Raw genomic sequence first — 22,327 nt, 5'->3', positions numbered from 1 at the left:
ACCCCAGGCGGGATTCCAAGCCGGGACCTTGGAATCGCTGTCTTGACGCCTCAACCCATACGACCACCAGGTCGGCAAGAAGACGAAGAAATAATAATAATAATAATAATAATAATAATAATAATAATAATAATAATAATAATAATAATAATAATAATAATAATAATATAACAAGCTGGTTGGTGATATTGAAATTCACAGCCAAATATAAGCGAGCCTAGAGAGCTATATACAACTTCGTCAGATGTAACCGTGAGTGATTTCTGAGCAGCACAAAGAGGTCGAAGAACTGGCCAAATCATATAGTCGGAGTTTGCAGGCCATTATGAACACGAATATATGGAGGTTGATGTCACTTCCGGTTGGAAATCTCGGACTGGAAGTGGTTGCAGGCCAGCCGGATTCGCATATTCTGGATCTCCAGGCCGTAAGGAGTAAGAATATATATAGGTTGACCTAACGTCCGAGTGTTATCTTCCAACCGGAAATGGTCAACATGTACCCCCACGTTAATCTGCGGAACCGGAAGTGAGATCGGCAAATGGATTCTATATGTGGAATCCTGATCGGACGGAGACAACGAATATAATTTGATCCTGGTTTGGCCACTTCCTGTCGGACGTGACCTCTCGAAATCTAACCGGAAGTGACGCCGGACGTGACCTCTTGAAATCCAACCGGAAGTGACGCCGGACGTGACCTCGAAATCTAACCTGAAGTGGCCAAGCGGCATCGAATTATATTCGTTGTCGTCTCAGTTTGATCATGCTTCCAAATATGCAATTCATTTTCCGATCTCACGTCCGGTTCCGGAGATGAACGGGACGGGTGGTTACCAAGGGCGCCGATTTCTCTGTAAATTTGGGGGCCCATTCAGATGCAGAAGGCATATATATATGAGGATTTAATACAAATTGCGTTCAAATTATCCCAAATATTGTATATTCATAAATACAATGCGGGGGCCTATATGAGCTTTGGGTGGCCTGGGCCCCCTCGGCCCCCCCAGGATCGGCGCCTTGGTGGTTAAGCACCAGGTGAATACAATAGAATATGTAATAGCATGTGCGATATGTATTATTATATGTTTAATAGTAATGATCAGTCAGTACACAATGCACATTTAATAGTACGACATTGTGTGGGGGAGAACTGAAAACCAAGTTCCCGGAATAGCATTGTGGATGCTAATTATGAAACTTTTAACATAATCGCCAAGACAGCAATGAAACGGTTCTAGTGTTCGTGTGGCCTCAAAGTCCTGCTATGTCAGCAAAGTCAGAATCTTTAGGCGATTCGCGTTGTATCTCGGCACCGATGTGAAAGCGGCGACCTTTCAGCTTTAGCTTCATCTTCAGGAAAAGGAAGAAGTCTACATGAGGTAAACATGGCGAGTAGGGCAGATGCGAAAACGGTAATTATGTTGGGACGAACAAGGAGTGCTCGACGGAAAACGTAATTGTTGTTTGGCTGCTTGGTTTCAATAGCCAAACAACAATTACTCAAGGGTCCCAACTTCGAATACCGGCCGGGGCATGGTTATTTGTAGAGTTTCAAACCTTTATAACGGTGCTAGAGGACACTCAAAACGGGCCGAAGTCCTTCGTAACTGAACGTGCCCAACAACCTTTATTGTATTCTTCTTCCCGTTATTTTAACTTATACTCATCATACTACTAATATTACTACTACTACTACTACTACTACTACTACTACTACTACTACTACTACTACTACTACTAATAATAATAATAATAATAATAATAATAATAATAATAATAATAATAATAATTTCTCCACCAGTTAAACGAGTTCATTTGCAACTAATGATCGCGTATCGTGTTCCATTTAAAATCAACTCGCATTAATGACGTACCAGAGGTCACAATCACTACCGACTTTTATCATCTTGAATTTGTAACATCTGGTTTCGTGCGAAAACAAGTTCCAGTGTATCAGATTCATATCCTATCCAAGGCATGTATGACCAGAGTACGTAACTTTCAGGGGCTATGGGGAACGATTATTATAATTCCTGTTCGACGAAGTTGCGAATCGTCGGAGTAAGCATGTTTCCATCTTTCAACATGTCCTTCCACTTATGCAAGTTTCAATGCGATACTTATCGAGGAGTTGGATAGCTTCCCTTGTAAGATGGATGTTAAATATTTCTTCGAATTTCATTTAACATTTCTCTCTCTCTCTCTCTCTCTCTCTCTCTCTCTCTATGGCTTTCAGCTAATATGTCGTCTACTCTACATCGCCGATCTTATTGTCTGGATCCGGACAAAATCTCGCGGCCGAAACATCACCTCCCAAACTCCGGTGGGACAAAATCTCGCCGAGACAAAATCTCTTCGGGTCAGAACTTCGCCGCCCAAGACCTCGTGGGCCAAAATCTTGTTTGGTCAAAACCTTGCCGTCCAAAATCTCACGGACCAAAATCTCGCTTGACCGAAACCTTGCAGGATGAGACCTGTTCATAAAACTTACCCAATGAGCTTCTTAATATCCAATTCCATATTACAAATAGTAATAATAATAATAATAATAAGATGAAAAGGAAGAGGAGGAGGAGGAAGAAGAAAAACAAAAACAAGAAGAGACTTAAGTAACATGTTTAAAGGTTAGAAGCATAAAAATATTGACGAGCTTAAAATGAATGGACATATACATGTAAAATAAACCCACAATCTCAAATTCTTGGATTTCAAGTTTTGGGTGACCACTGAATAAAGCAACTTACAAACTTCAAATACGTGTTTAGGACTTCAACACAACAAAAACAATTATTTTTGGCTTTGGTCGAAAACTCTTAATTTAGGCCAAACGAGATTCTGTGTCGCGAGATTTAAGACTGTGAAGTTTTGGCCATAGGCGAGATTTTGGGACGCGACGTTTCCGGCGGTGATATCTTACTAGGGAAGTACTAGAACTGGTACGCGGGGATATGCATGTGTTATATATTGTTGGATAGGTCACACCGTGTAAACATCACATGTGAAATATCTCGCTTGAATGGGACCTGTAATGGGCGTGGCGACCATTCGAAAATCAGAAGAAGACACGCTTCGAAACACCAGAAAACGTGGACAAAATAGGAAGCTATGATGTAATTGTTTTGAAACGTGGTATATGCATGTTTAAAAGTTAGCTGAATACGAATCTGACATCAAATGTTTACAAACCAAAATGGCGGATTCAACATGGCGGACATAAATTACAAAATAAGCTATTTATCTGAAATTAGGTATACAGAGATGCTTAGCGTTACTATGGCTCAATCGAATACTAAAATGTAAAATTCAATATGGCGGACAAAATGCAAAACTGCTATGAAACTGAAAGGCGGTAGGTAAAGGTTTTCGTTGTCGGTGAGTACGAATTCAGTGTTAAAAGTGCAAAATGCAATATGACGCACCCAATGTGGCGGACGAAAAGTGCAAAAGAAACAAAATGTACTGAACGGACATAAGCGATTCTTGCACATATAGTAGAACAATACCTAAAGTATTTAACGGGGCAAGTAGGGGCAGGTGATATTGTTTCAGAATAAACAGGGAGCTTGTTTTGCTATACAATCATGTCAACATTGAGCCACGGAATGTAGAGAAGTATTTGTTGCGCACATGAAAGTTTTATAATACAAACAGATTGCAATCATTGACAGTAATTATTTTACTACCAACTCCCTCCGCCGCCCCCCAAGAGATGTACAGAGATCTGCATATGTTATGTATCGTTGAAAAGCTCGCACCGAGTACCCTTTACATTTGTAACATCCCGCTTGAATGGCGTCTGTAGTGTACGTTGCGATTATTTGCAGATACCGTCTGAAGACCCGAATAACGACAGTGAAAAGTGCACTTTGGAGTTTAACATATCGTTATGCTTCCATAACTGTCCTTCCTGTTTGACATTATGCCGTGTACACTTGTGAGCCATGTGTATGCCATATGTCCACTCTCATTAGCAGAGATGGCACAGACACCGAGACTAATCGGGGTGTCTTCTCTAATTTGAGATCGACATGTGCTTTACCCAATTGAGACAAGATCGAGATGAAGCACAGGCTCGTCTCGATACACATATATCCATTCTGTACTTTTGCACTTTTAACATTGGATTCGTACTCAGCGATCACGAAAACCTATACCTACCCGCTTTCAGTTCCTTAACAGTGTTTTGCATTTTGTCCGCCATCTTGGATCCATCATTTTGAATTTTATACTTTTAGTATCCGATTCATACATAGCGACGTCGAATATCCCTATATACCTAATTTCAGACACATAGCTTTTTTTTTGGTAATTTATGACCGCCATGTTGGATCTGCCATTTTGATTTGTAAACATTTGATGTCAGATTCGTATTCAGCTACCTTTTAAACCAATATATACCATGTCTCAAAACAATTACATCATAGCTTCTTATTTTGTCCACATTTTCTGGTATTTCGGAGCGTTCCTTTTTCTGATTTTCGAATGGTCGCCACGCCAACTACAGGTCCCATTCAAGCGAGATATTTCACATGTGAGGTTTACTCGGTGTAACCTATCCAACGATATATAACACATGCATATCCCCGCGTACCAGTGCTAGTACTTCCCTAGTTAGTCAGGCGAGATATTGCCCCGCCGAGATTTTGTCCCGCGAGGTTTTGGGGGACGAGGCTTTGGCTAGATCAGGTTTTCGCCGGCGAGGTTTTGTACCGAAACCCTTATTGTTAACCTACTCAAGGTGAAACGAATTCCTAAGTTTTCATCTTGCGATTCAAACAGCTCTTGAATATCATTCGATTCAAACTGTTCATGTTTTCAGTCATGTTTGCACAATTTGTATGGAATCGCTATTATTGTTTATAGTCAAAGTGGACCATATATTTTTCTTCAATGTAGATTACCTCTACCCCGCAATAACTGTTTCTTGCAAGCAATAAGCTTTGGTATATCAAACTTTTCACTGCATCTAACAATGTTCATGTTCGGATTATTGATGTAAAGGCCTGGGGAAAAAACGGAAATTTTGGGTAGAAAACCAGTTTTTTACAGCTTTTTTTCCCGAGCTTAAAAAAAACGGAAAATTTGGGAAAATTAAAAATTTTCGAATGTTTTACTACATTGTGCTTTTAAAATGAAAACTATTTTATATTTACTAGATTACAATTAAGATCATTGAGTACTTATGTTTCTTATATTATAATAGGAAAAATTGTGCCAACAAATATATGTGCATCACTTCTTTAAAGTTAGCACCGTGATGAAATGGAGTTGTGGCTACAAAAGATACTAAAATATAGTCCTAGTTAGATTAATTGATATAGACGCATATAAATTATCTTAAGCAATCTTATGAAGTCCTTGTTTTGTGGCAGGAAAGTGTTAAAATAACGGGACTATAGTTAATACTGGTATGTTAAAATCAAATATATATTTTACGGAGATATGTATCTTCCTTGTGCTGTGTAAAATTTCCGGTTATTTTGAACCCATTAGAAAAAATCTTGTTCGGAAATATTGTCAAAAACCGGAAAATATAATTTATAAAGTATTTCTTCGCCTGATGCTAATCTTTTTTGCTGTAACGTGTCTGTACCATACACAAAAGGTATAACAGGAAAATTACTTAAAGCAACAGGTTTTGATTTTACTGTTTAGTTTTCTGATATCTGGTAAAAATCCATCTTTATTATTGTATATTTTTCGAACAACTGAAAAAGAGAGATGATCTTATTTACATATATACACATACACCGCACAAGTGCGTAAATTTGAGCAGCGAGAGACATATTAAAGAATTTAACATGCGAAACTTCCAATCGTTATTATTAAAGACTAGCAGAATACCCGTTTCTTGCACGGAGAGAATACTTTCATTGTGGGCATAAAGGGTTCCAAAACTGTCACCAATATCGATCATTTTCCATCATTTTTATATGTCTGCCCCTTCCCCAATTTGCGGAGACGAATTTGGATTTAACGGCAACGAAAGTGTCTGTTCACTTCAGCTACCCCGGAAACTATGGATTCGACACTAATGTCGGACATTTCCGATCATTTTGTATATCTCTCCTCCCCCTTCCTCCAAGTTGCAATGCTGAATTTAGATTTAAGCGGCATTGGAAGTATTACTGTTCATCTCAGCAACCCCGAAAATTGTGGATTCGGCACTAATATCGGTCAGTGTCAATATATATTCCCCTTTCCTTCCTCCAAGTTGAACCTTCAAAGTGAAATGATAAAAGCCATTTTACCCCGCACCTTATCTATGTTGAAACTTTTATGGAGATCGGTCTGGTGGTTCAAGAGTTGTTAAGTTACGAATATAATCACTTTCATTTTTTGGATCAAAGATCCAATATATTTCATACAAAAATTTTCTTCTAGGCCTTATATCTCAAGAACTACATATAGTGTACGCAAACCAAAACGAACAATTTACTCAGTATGATGTGCTTATTCCGTAAAAAATACGAAAACTCGATTTAGGGGAAGTTCAAAAATTTTGTGTTCCCTGATTCAAAAATTCAATATATTTCATTTAATCAAACATTTTTTGTACGCCACATATTTTGGTAACTACACATAATGTCAAACCAAAATCTCACAATTTACTCAGTATGATGTGCTTATTCCGTAAAAAATACGAAAACTCGATTTACGGGACATTCAAAAATTTTGTGGTCCCTGATTCAAAAAGTTCAATGTATTTCATTCAATCAAACATTTTCTTGTACGCTTTATATTTTGAGAACTATATATAGTGTAGTCAAACCAAAATAAACAATGTACTCAGTATGATGTACTTATTCCGTAGAAAGAATACGAAAACTCGATTTAGGGGAAGTTCAAAAATTTTGTATTCCCTGATTCAAAAAATTCTATATATTTCATTCAATCAAACATTTTTTGTACGCCACATATTTTGGGAACTACATATAATTTTGTCAAATCAAAATCTCACAATTTACTGAGTATGATGTGCTTATTCCGCAAAAAATACGAAATCTCGATTTAGGGGACAACGGGACATTCAAAAATTTTGTGGCCCCTGATTCAAAAAGTTCAATATATTTCATTCAATCAAACATTTTCTTGTACGCTTTATATTTTGAGAACTACATATACTGTAGTCAAACCAAAATAAAATGTACTCAGTATGATGTACTTATTCCGTAAAAAAATACAAAAAATCGATTTAGGGGAAGTTCAAAAATTTTGTGTTCCCTGATTCAAAAAATTCAATATATTTCATTCAATCAAACATTTTTTGTACGCCACATATTTTGTGAACTACATATGTCAAACCAAAATAAACAATGTACTCAGTATGATATATTTTTTCCGTAGAAAGAATACGAAAACTCGATTTAGGGGAAGTTAAAAAATTTTGTGTTCCCTGATTCAAAAAATTCAATATATTTCATTCAATCAAACATTTTTTGTACGCCACATATTTTGGGAATAACTGTTACGTTAAGGGAGATTCTACAGGGTTTGATCATAAAACTTATAATTACGACATACATGTAACATCAATTGAAGGATAAGGGGAAAAACAAGGAATGTCCATGTATCAGGGCCGGATCGAGGACGGACTTCTGGATGGGGGGACGGTGGGTTGTAATGCTTATACTTAGAGCTACTTTTAAGAGCTCCAAACTCTGGATGGGTTTTATTTATATACAAAATTAAATAAGTTTCCTTTTCTGGGGCGCCACTGCCATGTATGTGATTTATCGGGTGCTTTGTCCTATCTGTTGGTGACGCTTGGTACTATTTGACTGTATATGCCATGCATGCTTAGATGTAGAAATGTCCATGTAAAAAGGGGCGAAAGATTTAACTAATCCTATTCTTTTTACGCGGTTTTCAATATTAAAACGTTTTCTCGAAAATGCAGTTTTGTGACATTCCTTCTTTTTTTTCCCTTACCCTTCAATTGCATGATAATTCATAGTGGAAGGGAAATATTTGTCATGGATGATCCCTCCTGTTTGACGTTATAAACCAAGCATAAGATTTAGTGTAAAGGAGAGAAATGCGAATAGGTTTACCCAATGTCGCCGCACGTAATGAGGTCACACGAGCTCTCTATTACCTGAAATTTACATGGTAAGTGTTTGGAACATATAGTATATTCCACTTGAGTATCACTAAAAATATGTTATTTTGTTATTCTTGTGTTCAGTTCGTTTCATGTTGCGTTATTGATTTACTGTTCCGGTACTATTGAATAGGATATGACGTCATATCTTCCTCCGGGATTTGAATTCCTTCTGCCGTTTGTCAGATTGACTTCAAATCGGATGCATATTGGTTGGAGATTTTTTTTATATGTTAAATTGTGCTCCACAATTCAATGGACAACTAGAGAATTGATCGATGACGGAGGTGTTCAGTTATTTAATTGCGATTATTTTATAGCTTTTTTCTTTTCCTTAAGTGTTTCTTTTTTTTTAAAAAAATAATATATATATATATATATATATATATATATATATATATATATATATATATATATATATATATATATATATATATATATATATATATATATATATATGCTATTTTGTGCTTGTGAAAACTTACTGTCAGCGTTCGCTCCCAAGCTCACCAATTGAAGTTGGCATTTTATCTACAAGTAAGGGTAGTGTTAACTTAATGTATAATTAAATTCAATTATTTTGGTAATTTGATATAACCCAGTGTTACTACCGTGTCATACATGTAGATTAATTGAAATTTGACATTTGAAGATATATATATATCCTCAAATGTCAAATTTCAATTAATCTGTATATATGACACGGTATATATATGTATATTGTTCTATATGAGCTTCACTCATATACATTTGTGTTGTTGACTTATTCTTTATTATCTCATTATTAAATTCTCATTGGTGTATCTTGTAATGAGAATGATATTTTGATTTTGAGAAGCCTCTGATTTATTTCTATATCTGCCTAAGAGGGGTATCCAATCTAATAAGGTGCCATTATGTATGTATCGTATATCCTGTTGCTATGATGTGGGAAGTATTGCTTATTGTTAAATGATGTGACTAGTGGGAGCGTGCCTTCCTTGACTTCCGATGGGGCGTTTATGATACATTACAAACAGTTCACCTCGTTAAAATGATTGTAAACTATATGTGAGGACATCATGTTATATGAATTATTTTTATTTGTCTTGGCTAGGTTACTCCTGCAGATATTTTCAACATTGATATGCCTTCTTCGATTAACAATGTGAAAATTACATGTTACAGTTGCATTCAATAGTAATTGCATGGGTTCCGAAAGTACCTCCTAGAGTATCAGATAAAAAATGCATCATACAATAGTATTCATTTAACATACTTCCTATAATAGTTATTTTTACAGTAGCTTGTGTAAGAATAATCTAGTTGTCTCATAAAAGTGTTAAACACAAATATTTTAAACTATTTACAGGAAACAAGTGCTTCTTTTGACCATGTATCATGGGAATCATTGATGCCGGTGAGTTCTCTTACGATGCAGTGACATATAACTATTTAATTATTTCTAAGTAAGAGCTCTATATTTTTTATAAATTGTTAAAGGATAATTACATGATTCAAACTGTAAACATATTCTTATGTTACTATATCTAAAATATGTTCTATGATATACAGGGTGGTAGCTAACTCCACCGACAAACTTTGGGAGGTGATTCCTTATATGAAATGAAAGAAAGAAGTTCTAATAAACATGGGACGAAAAACGTCTCCTTTCAGAGTTATGAACTGCCGAAAATTTGAAAATTCACGTTTCGAAACGCTCTGCCTTAGAAACTACAGGACCGATCCCAAGCGGTTTAAGGAATTACAAAGGAACTAGTATGCGAACTATCTAAATATCCATGTTATACCATCGTCCGTTATCCATGGTTTACCATCGAATGCAGTCATGTTGTCCATGCATACTGACATATCATTAAATAACATGACGAAGTATTAGATATTTTCGTTGAGCGGGGTAGTAGTAAAAGAAAGAAACATCAAAACTGTCCGGATTCACCCAAACTTACCCTACTTAATTTAAAAGGTATTTTTCAACAAAATGGTTATACTGGTAGACATATAATAAAGATAACTGAAAGCTAAAAACACAAGTTAGAATTAAATTTGTAAAGAATTCGGAAGAATAAAGACAAAAATTAGTGTGCATACCTTTATCTTCTGTAAAATACTAATTTCGCAGTTACAATGCAATTAAGTGCATTTTAATACCAGTCAAATGACAGCACTTATCGTTGATGTGTATGCTGCTACATGTATTTTGAAGGAGGTAATCAAATCCAGAAATGGTGTCTGCTCTTCATTTTTAATCTCCATTGTTTAACGTTAATATGTGTGTATAAAATAATTTTAAATTCCATTAGTGCATCCTTTCTAGTTGGTTAAACAATAAATGTTTCTTTTAAATATCCAAACCAAAATGTTCGTTTTAGTTTATCTTTGCTAAGGCATTCTCTTCCCAAAATTCCATTTAGCTATTAGTAATGAATTATGATAGTGACTATCCATTTATCTATTCATAAAGCTTGCTTTTATAATATTAAAATATGTCGGCGTTAAAGATAATTTAAGGGGTTTACAATGTTCATTTTACTCATTTTGCTGACAAAGGCTAGTGTGTCTTCAAGAGGTACTGTAGTGAATAAAAGAAAATACATAAAACTAAATAAAACATCATAATTGTTAAGATATCGTAAAATCCTGAAGATATAAAATTAAGTATCGTAGCAAATTCTGTAGTATTTAGCATCTACCACTGACAATAAGTTGGAGTTGCATTTCTTGTCGGTGAATTTTTGCAAGTTGTTAGTGACTTCCGTTCTGATATCTTCAGAAAGAAGACTTTATTTAATTCCGAAAGTCTACTGATTGAATCATTTGAATCAAACATCTTTAACTTCATTTAATGCTCTTTCGTATTCAGGAATCATTTTATGTTCATGATCATCGGAATACATCGCTACCTTAAAATTATATTTGTCCATTGGTAAATTCACAATATCTTCATTTTCAGATTTAAAAATCCAATATATTTCAGGTAAAGTTTCTTCTAGGCCTTATATATCGAGAACTACATACAGTGTAACCAAACCAAAACTAAAAATTAACTCAATATCATATGCTTAGTCTGTAAAAAACACGAAATTCGATTAAGGGACGTTGAAAAATTTTGTGGCTCCTCATCCAAAAATTCCAATATATTTCATTCAATCAAAAATTTTCTTGAACGCCTTATAACTGAAGAACTACATATAGTGTAGCTAAACCCAAACCATCACTTAACTCAGTATGATGTTCTTATTTCGAAAAAAAATAAACGAAAACTTGATTTAGAGGCCGTTCAAAAATTTTGTGGCCCCTGATCCAATAAATCAATATATTTCATTCAATCAAAAATTTGTTGTAGACATTATATCTGGAGAGCTGCATATAGTGTAGCCAAACCCAAACTGTCACTTAACTTAGTATAATGCACTTATTCCGTAGAAAATACGAAAACTCGAGGGACCGTTCAAAAATTTTGTGGCCCTGATCCAAAACTAATTATTGGCCAAGATTGCAATCTTTTGATGATTTAGTTTCTGGATCATTCTTAAAATTCTTGTCTTTAAACGCTTTCAGGTTTCTTTATTTGATGTAGTTTCTTTGTGTTTTGTAATAATATTCATAGTTCCAATTTCTATTCAATCAGTATATACCAGTGGTTCTCCACCTAATTCCTATCACGACTCCCATTTTATCACATCCTCTTGTCAGCGATTCCCTTATAATTTCTGGCTTGTAATAAGCTTGTGTGGGATTTTTAATATATTTATTGCGGAGATCTCACGATATCCATTTACTTCTTTAATAGTAGAATCCATTTCTTATAGGTTTATTTAGTGGATACAATAACTTCCCTAAAAGCGAATGGATTAAGATCAAATTTGGCTAGTTCATTCGCATTACAAATATCGAATCCGATCCGTCATACTGTTTCAAAATGGAAATCGTTCGAAAATTTAAAACTTTATAAATTCCTTAATTTTAGGTCATATAATAGAAAAATAAAGTGATTTCTAATTTTCAGTTGAAAATGACTTAATAATGTGCGTCATGAAGATTGAACCGGACATTGCCGCGTTAGTAAAATCACACCATGGTCAGGTGTCTCATTAGCTTTCAATTTTAATTGTATTTCAATATGCATTAGTAGTGAAATGAGTAATGAAAATATACCACTCAGCGATGGTTTGGCAGATTTCCTTCTTGTGAGTCAGCATTGGAAACTGAGACTGTGCGTATCGATTAACTTCATGTTTACATAAGCTTCTCAGGAATACTGTACGAGCTGGCTTTCGGAAAATTTTTCTTACAATTACAGACGAATAAGGAATAGATCATATCAGTGTCTTACGATGGTTCCATGCAATCGGTAAGGTGAAAGGATTGGAGTTGTTGTGGCTATACGAGTTGATACATGCCAACAAGAGTCGCTGTCTGGCGCTATGCAACTCTCAGAGTGTTCCGGAAAAATATTTCGCTTCGGATTGTCACTTTTGATGAAAAATATATCTACCACGACAATCCTAAACTGTCAGGATGGCAATCGACTCTTCATTAAAGTTAAGACAGTGTCCTAAACTCGTAGAAAATGTAGTTGTTAGTATGATGACCTATAACGGTATTCACCCATCATATCTTTTCTCGTTGAGAGTAAACGTTCAGAGAGCTGCTGATTGTTTCAGTACTGTATTCCATGAAATGGAGCGAAACTTACCCCGTAATCATTATACCATATATTTATTTATTTAAAAAAAGAAGTATTGTGTTCTCATGTTGCACAGCAATGCACACGCAAAAGTCGCTCAAAAGACATTACAGTACAATATGAGACACTTTTCCATTCCCCGTATTGTCCTCACGTCCCTTCCACTGACTGCTTTCCCTGTCGGCTCCCTGATGATCAAATGGTGGAATATGCAGTTCACTACTTCTTCGCAACTCAATCTCCTGATTTCTTTCGCCACCCAATGGAATCATTTGCTCAGTAATGTCAGAAGTAATTGATTTCAGATTATGACTATTGTCATTAACGATTTATTGTAGTTTTCATTATTTTGGCCTTCTAAAAATGACGTACTTGAATGGGCACTTCAATGGCACCCACCGAATGTTATGTACATTTTTAGAAATCACTATTTTGCAAATATAATCGCAAAGTACTATATGGTACTTCTAGTGGGTATAATAGTCTCTTCTTTGACTGTCTGTTCTAAACAGCAATACCTTCTGCCTGTTTTCGTTTCGTGTTTTCAGACATGAAAATTCATGTTATTGCCTTTTCGGAAACTACGACAAGACACAAGGAATAAAAGGAACCAATAAGAGCTTTCGTTTAACAGTATTGATCCTATCAACTTAGATATGTATACCTTAATTTGTATCTATTTCTAATCCTAATAATCACGTTTTGTTCCCAAAAAATACCATATTACTCATCATTAAATGTATTTGTTCATACATTAATATCTTAGTCTCTGTAGTTTTTGCCTTGTAATTTAATGTCTGTTATTAGAGGTGGTTCGTGAAACGCGTTGGATAACGATGCTTCTGATTTCATAGTATCCTTTTCATTGAATTGGAGAATTGGAATGATTAAAAATATGCATGTACTCTGGTAACTGAAGTCAGTCTGTTTAAAATTCCATACATTGATTACAAACAGCTTAGTTATTAGTTCGTATATACAAGTATAATAACAGACCACCAATTGATATAATTCATTAATATCATTTCTAAATTGAAGGGTTGGGTGCAAGAACCAGGTATGTTCACTTTTAGAATTATTTTTCCGGAGCTGCCTGCTTCTTGCTCTAACATCACAATGAACACTGTATGTAGGCACCTCCTATACATTATAACACTGAATATAATCATAACATCCACATGATTCATGTGCACAATGTAGAGTGATTTTTTTTTACTGGAACATGTGAAAATCTCAAATTCGATAAAAAGAAAAAATGAACTTACCTGGTTCTTCCATGCAACCCTTCAATTTAGCTTCATTGCTTCTTTCATTAAATTACAATGCTACCATTTTCATAAAAAGAAGTATTTCTTTTTCTTTACTTGTACTTAAATTGTATCACTAAAGTTTCTGAGCTAATTTCGACTCATTAGTCGCAAGTATGATTTTGAGCTCCACAGCGAGTACAGGTGATACGTATTGACTACCTGGCAACAAATCCTTATCACTTCGATCACGGATGTCATTGCCATCCAATTGCGGACTTTTCTATTCTTGCTATTCAAAGATTGTAACAAGTTCCATTTTCGAATGTCTCCATCTTTCTGGTCACTACAATTTTCACAAGGCACTTCCAAATACAGTTGTTTTCCATCTATAATATTATCTTGTACTACAGGGTCTCCAAATGTCATCGGTTGTACAAACTCTATTTTTGTAATCAAAAGAAACAAATTAACGGTTTTAACCACAAAAATGTGTCCTTTTGGCTTTAAATAGTGGCAAATCAATTCGTAGAACACTCCATCCCGCTAGAAACAATTTTGACGTTGAGTGCATTGCTTATGTAAAATCTACACATTTGTCAGTGATAAGAAGAATGTTCCTCTCCGTAAAAGGTGACGGGAGACCTCCGGTTATGAATATTAAAATGAAATTATAGGCTACGACAAATACATCGAGGCAAGTTTTCGTCTTGATCTAAAGTTATAAATATGTCTCTGAAAGAACACTTGGCCCTTAACATCTCACACTTAACACACAGAGACAATGCGCGTAGGACATCATTATCACTATATTGAGTGAAAAAATATGTGCATTCTTACCTATATACATACAAACCAATGAATAACTACAAATATTGAGATGCTACAGGTAATACCTGTAATGATTTTAAGACAGAAAAGTCTTGGTTCGTCTCTAATGCTGAATCCAAGGAAGCCTCGTTTTTCGTTATGGAGCTCAACATTAGCTTTGAGTACTAAAATTTCCCTCAGCTCTAGAGGGACATTCTCTTTTCGGACTGTTGACAGAAGAAGGATATTTCTCCACATTTAAATCTTTTGCTATGAATTTCATTATTGTTACTGTAATATTGAATAAATTATTCAAAGTATGTTTTTCATTTATCTTTCATGTTCATCATAGTTTGGCAAATTTTGAATATTCTGTACAAGGACACCAGCTACCTATATATAGCATATTTTTATTTGATTTTATATATTTAGTATTTCAAAATCTAAAACAGAAAACTAAATTGGCCATGAAATGAAAGTGTTTCCTTCAAACAAGTTTCCAACTATATTCATGACGTATCTCATGAATCCCTTGTTACTCAATTCTTTAATGTTATTCTAATTGTATGATGTTAATACAGCGTGTTAACATAAATGACAATTTTCTTTTGAAAGCACACTATCAGATTGAATTACAGCATTTAATAAGTGAATACAGCGGGTTGTAGTGGAAATCCTGGTATATATTAGTATACATTTTATAAAACTGTTACATAGATGTTAACATCAGATAACTAAATAATCCCGTACAATTTTATTTTTCTATATAACTTAAATCATTCTGTCTTTCGCTTGTTTCTCTTGTTCTATAAATTTCAAAATTTATTCTATAATTTCAGGACGATGATACATCTTCAGAAAATGCTTCAGTAGATTCAGAGATTCCAAAAAAGAATTGTAAGGTAAGTTTGTATAAGGCACGTGATGATTAATTCGCTATAGAATTACATAACAATAGTTCAATACGTTATTCACAGTTCTTAATACGCCCTTGTGGAGAAATATATATGCTATCCATTCGATATTATTATTATTAACTATTCTGTCTTTACACAGGTAATGGGACTAATGTTTTTCTTCCTAAATTTTCAGTCTCGGCCTGGAAGTGTTTCTTCCACGTTTCTCGATTTTGAGCTTCCTCTTTTAACTCCCAATATTTTCTTCTACTTTTTAAATCATCCTCGCTTATTGTGTTCTTATTATCATTCCTCGCTTTCCTTCCATCTTTCCTCCTATGACAGCATGAAAAAGACAATTTCTTTGCAAGATGTGTCCAATCTAATTGGCCTTTTTACGAAGGATGCTTGCTAGGAGTGTTCTCTTCTCTCCTACCCATTTTAAAACATCTTTGTTTGTTGCTCTCTTTGTCCATTTTGTCTTCTCCGTCTTCCTCCAACATATTTCGAAGTTCTGTAAATATTTCTTCTCTAACTTCCGCAATGTCCAAGTCTCTGAATCATACAGTCCAATGTTCCAAATATAGCACTTGACCAACTTCTTCTTAAGTCCAATATTCAGCCTGCTAGTTAAGAGTGCCTTTTCTTGTAGAATGCTTCTTTGGCTTATGTAGAAATAAAATGCGGAACTTAAGTAAAATTAATAAATCCTTGAACGTGCAAATCTATCTAATATTTTTAATTAATCTCAACTTTAATAATTAATAATTTAACGCAGATTTAATGAATGAACAACAATAATTACAAGAATTTGAAATAATCAATCTTCAATCTATTATATTTCTATCGATGATCACAGTTTTTGAACTCAATACAAGACATTGATACACGACTAAACTTTAGCAATAAATTCTCCGTGACAGCATTTGCACACGGATAAATATTTTGCAGTTGCAATTCACTCAAGATGTTTCAAATTCTTTGTTATTATTTTGAAAGTATTTTTGTACAATGTTGTCTGCCATTCAATGTTAGTCACAACTATTGTTACATAAATCTTAATGGTTACACAAAAAATAAATGAAGTTTGCAAATTAGTTAGTTGTGTATTTGGGTTATGATTTTCCGGTCTACATCGGCCAAGTGGCAGGCTACAAGACACCATAAAATAGTATTTTGATCAACTGTTGACCTACGATTTAGCCTACTATTACACTGGATCAAAGTTCGTACAAAATTTAGTCGTACAAATTTTCATTAATAAAACAAATTAAATGATGCTGATAAGTGTGCTTACATTAGTTGCGTCCTATTTCTATCAGTTGCCGTCCATTTATTTGTTTCATTTATTCGAATAAGAGAGAGTTGTTACGACCAATTGTCGTACAAGTTTCGGTCCAGCATGACCACCACCATAATGTCATTTTCACCAATAAAATTGTTAACTTTTAATTATAATGAGTTTTTTTAATTTTATGTTTTATTAGCCATCTTATATTGTTTCATTTCGTTTTTACTGTTACAATTTCTTCTTCTTTTCAAAATCTAATATGTTTCTTAAAACTAATTTAAACTCAGACATTATGTGATTATTTACAAAAAAGAATCAAATGTGTTAATATGTAAATTTCACATTAATGCAGAAAATCGGGATTATTTATTTGAAAAGAATAATTATATGATAATGCATTGTAGTCGATGGTAATAATAACCAGCCAACCTAACTTTTACAACCGGTCGATTAACTGTACTCTAATGAATATATTCACCCTAATTATCTTGGACTAACTAATCCTTTAACTGGCACAGTTTTCTCAAAATGTGTACTCTCACGTGGCAGACGTAGTACTACGTTGTACCCATAAAAACCGTACAACTATGAAACAATGATGTATGCTTCACATAAACAACAATACCACACAACAATAAACAAAAAGCGTTACAAAGGCGTATCCGCCTCACCAAGACGTTTCCTACTGTTTTTAAATGCAGTTCCTGCTTCTTTTATTACAGCAGTAGCAATGTTATTCTTACAAGTAACAATGTGCCATCTGTTATTCCAGAAGCCAATGTCGTTTGCACATTATGGGCATTCAGAGTCATCTATTGATTTGTTTCCGACTAAAATGTAAGAAAAAAAGTTTTCAAGAGAGACCTTCGTCATTGCCACTGAACATTAGTGACTTTTAGTCAAGACGTAGTACTACGTCGTAGCCATTTCCACTGCACATATGCCTTGACGTAGTACTACGTCATAACCAGTTAAAGGGTTAAGTAGTGTCTTAGAGAATAATTAAGTTGTGATGAACTGTAGATACACTATAGTAGTTATTCTGAATTTGCTGTCAAAGATGCAAAGGATTAGCACTCAGCACTAACACAACATGAGTGAATAAATTGTACAAGTACATACATAATACTCACGAAAATATTTTTAATTAATCATTACGAACAGTAGTAGAGATAGTAGTGGTGTATGTTAAAGAAAAGAATAACTGAAAACGTATTTCTTATTTTCTAATTATCTATTTCAGGGGAAGACTATGAACAAATGTGAAGACGTAATATCTAGAATATTATCTGTACCTTCAAGTATAAATATTGCAGAGGTAAGTTACTTTGATGCTAGTAGCGTAACGCAAAAATGTCGGCACCCCCGCAGGATTATTTTTGGGCCCCTTCCCATGCCCATTAACTTCCTACTATATTATGTCCCTGTAGAAGACAATGGTTAATAAATCATAATTAACATATTGACCATGCAATATAATAAAATTACAATTAAAATTAATACTCACCAAAAAGGCAAACTGACTGCTGAATGTCGAAGTTCATTTGAAGCGCTGTAATCTTCTAGCATTTTTTTTTTTTAATTTTGACAATTTTTAACAATTTTAATTTTGGAAAAGATCGCTCTGCTGTAGAAACAATCACTGGTAAGGTCAAATTAACAAAAAAGCTGTACATACGTCTGGAATACTAGAAGCCAAAATATAATTATCTATTAATAGGAGATATGGTAGTTCCCGAAATGTTGTTTTCAACTTTCTCATTATGTAAAACCAATTTAAACCTTTGAATTTGATATGCAAAATCCTCTGTCAGGTCCTCTTCGTGCGTAGAAAACAAGCGAATAGCTTTCGTGTGTAACTCTTCATGTAAAGCAGAAGACAAGAATTGGGCAGTTAGTATAATAAATAGCTTATTAAATACAGTTACTTGATAATATCTTTCTGGGTTTGTCAAATGCTCGTCCTGAAATAATTCATCGAAATGTGTCTTGACTCTTCGAACCCTCTTGTTCTCAAATGTTATACCGAAACTCCATTGTTTTGCAAATTTAGTAGCTCACAACATTGCATCTTGGAAATTATTTCTGTAATTGGATAGTGTATCAGTAGCATTCTAAAGAAGGGCTGATGCCTGGTAAAGATCAACATCGTTGGCGTGAAAAAATTTTGAAATCAAGTTTATTATTTCATGTATTTTAGTATGAAGAACAACTTGTAAAATAAATTCAAACTTTTCTAATTGTTTCTTTAAATGATTCGCCTCATCTATTTCGTTAGTGTTTTTTTTTTTTTTTTTTTTTTTTTTTTTTTTTTTTTTTTGACTGAAGTGAAAGTTTTGTTAAGGATTTCATAACTGAATATGAATAACGTAAGCTCTCAATGAATCAAATCTTAAACACCAGCGCGTAGGACAAAGTTTCTTTAATGAATGTGAAGACGTTGAAAGCAGTTCCCAACTATTGGTGCTCTGACTGAAAAACACATAAAGTCTCTGAATTATGTCATAGAAGTTTTTGTTTTCCTGCACAAATAATACAGCGTCATTCAGGACTAAGTTCAAATTATGTGCAACGCAGTGAATTAACTTAGCGCTCTTTTGTTTTTCTTGAATTCTTGTTTTTAACACCTTATAAATGCCAGACATATTTGCCGCCTCGTCATACCCCTGTCCTCGACATTTTGACAATGAAAATTCATTTTCCTGCAATATTTTCAGAATTCCTGTTTCTAACCCAACAGCCGTATGATCGGTAATATTTTTGAATTCTAAGAAACTCTCCTTATTTTTGATTCCTAAGTACTTTCCAGGTGGATCCCTCCAAATAGTGACATCTGGTTCTTCTTAGTAATATCTCAAGAAGTATCCATAATTATAGAGGAAAACTGCGCAGATTTTATCTAATTTAATATGTCGTCTTTTACTTTTTCGGACAAAAGTTCAATTATTTCAGTTTCAATTTTTGGACTAAGATACTTCTCAGATGACTTTGGCCCTCTGATAAGTTGCTCCAAAACAGAGTCATATTTAGCCAATAATTCTATAACGGATATGAAATTCCCACTATGTGCTTTCCCTATTTCTTCTCTATGACCTCGAAATGCTATGTTAGATGCTGCTAGTGTAAGTTTAACGTTAACAATGCAATCAATGAGTTATTTCCACTTACTCACTTCCTTTTTTTACTTCAGATTCCGTACGTTCGTCTATTGTTTCTTTTCTTTTCCACGTATTGAATATAACGCACGCATTTAGATGAGATTTGCTACTTTCATGCTTTACTATTTTATTTGATAACCCCTGCAAACCACGAATTCTTCTTACCCAATCTAGTTGAAAACCTGGCGAACTACGATCTGCAAACAACCAACACGGTTGCCAATACGAAAAATCTCCTTTCACTGAATAGCGAAGCCAATCTCTAGTAATTTTGAAGCCAGTCTTTGTTGTTTTTTCATTGTAATTTTTGGAGAATGATCTATTATTCTGTTCTGGATCTTTAGGAAACGGTCCTTGTGATCTACGTGGTCCATGATAAACAATAAATCCCATGGTTTCATTATCTAAATTATCCCGATTATCACACAGTAAAAAATAGTTGTGTTAATTCAACTCAATTTTAACACAGGGCAGTGGTTCCAGCGTTACTACCACTATGCGGTGTTAGTTCAACACAGACCCCGCGGTGTTGGCGTTTAACACAGGCTGTGTCTTACGTCTTTAACACACATCCGGTGTTGAGCGATGTTAAATTCGGATCTCTGTTAGTATTTTCGGTGTTGATTCGACACCATGTCAGGGTTGGTAGTGTAAAGAAAAGTGTTGAGTGTTACTTGTGGCGGTGTTGCACCAACACGAAGAAAGTAACACAGTGTGTAGTCTTTAATTGTTTTGTGTTAATATTACACCATGTCAAGTATCAATATAACACAGTCTCTGTGTTACTTCACCATCATTTTCTTATTATTTCAACACACAATCTGTGCCATAATTCAAGTTCAAAGCAGGGTAAGTAACACCGTTTTGGTGTTAATTCAACACTCCCTGTGTTAAAACTCAAGGTCAGACCACCAGATTAACACCATTTTTGGTGTTAGTTTGACTGCACTTCTGTGTGTCTACGACACCTATTTTGGTGTTGAAATAACTCCGTGAGTGGTGTTGATATAACCTTTTTGTGTGTGTGTTGCAAGACCATGTGATGTGCATGCTTACGCTTACTGAAGATTCTAATTTTAAAATAAGAATAGTAAACTACAGAAGACTTCATATAGAAAATCTTCATAAAAAGGTTTGTCGTCCTCCCCAACATTTATTGTGAAGTATTTCTTGATGATGCGAAACACAACCTTCACCAACATCTATTTCAAGAATGATGGAAAACTCTTACCTATATCCTTATAATATGTTGCCTCTTAATCGTGATTGGGGGGCGCGGTGGCTCAGTGGTAGAGCGTTCACCTCTGGTGCTTGGGGTCCCGGGTTCGATCCCAGCCCCCGCCAAGTGAACTTTGTGGTGGACAAACACCGTGCTCGTGGGTTTTCTTGGGGTTCTCCCGTTTCCTCCCACTTTCTTCATTCCACCATTTCACTCATCTCTCATAATCACCGTCTCCTTTAGCCTAACCGGCATAACCGTGGGACGTAAAACTCAAAGATTTCATTTCATTTTTTCTTAATCGTGATTCTACTTGTTTTCCGCCATTTTTGAAGCACAGTCCGCGGTGTTGACTGGTGAGCTCTAGTGCAGTGTAGAAGTGACACAATACTACGATGTCGTTTCTCGCTGTTGACATTATTTCTTCAGGAACATTACGTAAAACAATTGAAAATACATAGCGCGGTTTGCATGTTGAAATTTTCCGTATACCTGGATTTGTTTAAGTATTACTTTCTACTGTGTTTGTCTGTAGTTTCAATTCATAAACTTTTATAATTAGATACCAAACATTTTTGGCAATCATGCAGAAAACAACACCGAAGATTCTACACTTGTGTTAATTTAACACACAGCCTGTGTGTCATTTCAACTACCGGCATTTGACACACAACTCCAAATAGAGAGTGAGTTGTTCTAACCACTTGTTTGTGTTATATTTTAACACAAGCGTATTAACACATAGGCATGTCGATGAAATAACACAACGATTTTTTACACTGCAGGACAATCGAAGGAAATTTCTTTTGCATTATTTGATAATTCTAAATTTAGTTCGTTATTAGCGGTAAGAGCTGTTTCGGTAACAGTAGGGTTAGTACTACTAAGAGTAGCAGTAGTAGTAATAGTA

General features: G+C 34.8%; 1 protein-coding gene across 5 annotated transcripts in view; it reads left to right on the top strand.

Annotated features, from left to right (window-relative positions):
- The window catches only part of LOC145660724 (uncharacterized), a 261,964-nt gene that overhangs the window by 85,723 nt on the left and 153,914 nt on the right, over positions 1-22,327 (top strand). For all 5 annotated transcript variants that reach the window (XM_081726103.1, XM_081726106.1, XM_081726105.1 and 2 more), the window contains 3 exons: positions 9,458-9,505; positions 15,693-15,755; positions 18,284-18,358. In XM_081726103.1, the coding sequence (XP_081582229.1) occupies positions 9,458-9,505; positions 15,693-15,755; positions 18,284-18,358 (186 nt within the window). The remainder of the gene's footprint in view (positions 1-9,457; positions 9,506-15,692; positions 15,756-18,283; positions 18,359-22,327) is intronic.

This window comes from Thermobia domestica, chromosome 9 (assembly GCF_964235325.1).
Source record: "Thermobia domestica chromosome 9, izTheDome1.hap1.1, whole genome shotgun sequence".
Lineage (NCBI taxonomy): Eukaryota > Metazoa > Arthropoda > Insecta > Zygentoma > Lepismatidae > Thermobia > Thermobia domestica.
This window is presented reverse-complemented; position numbering and strand designations above follow the sequence as displayed.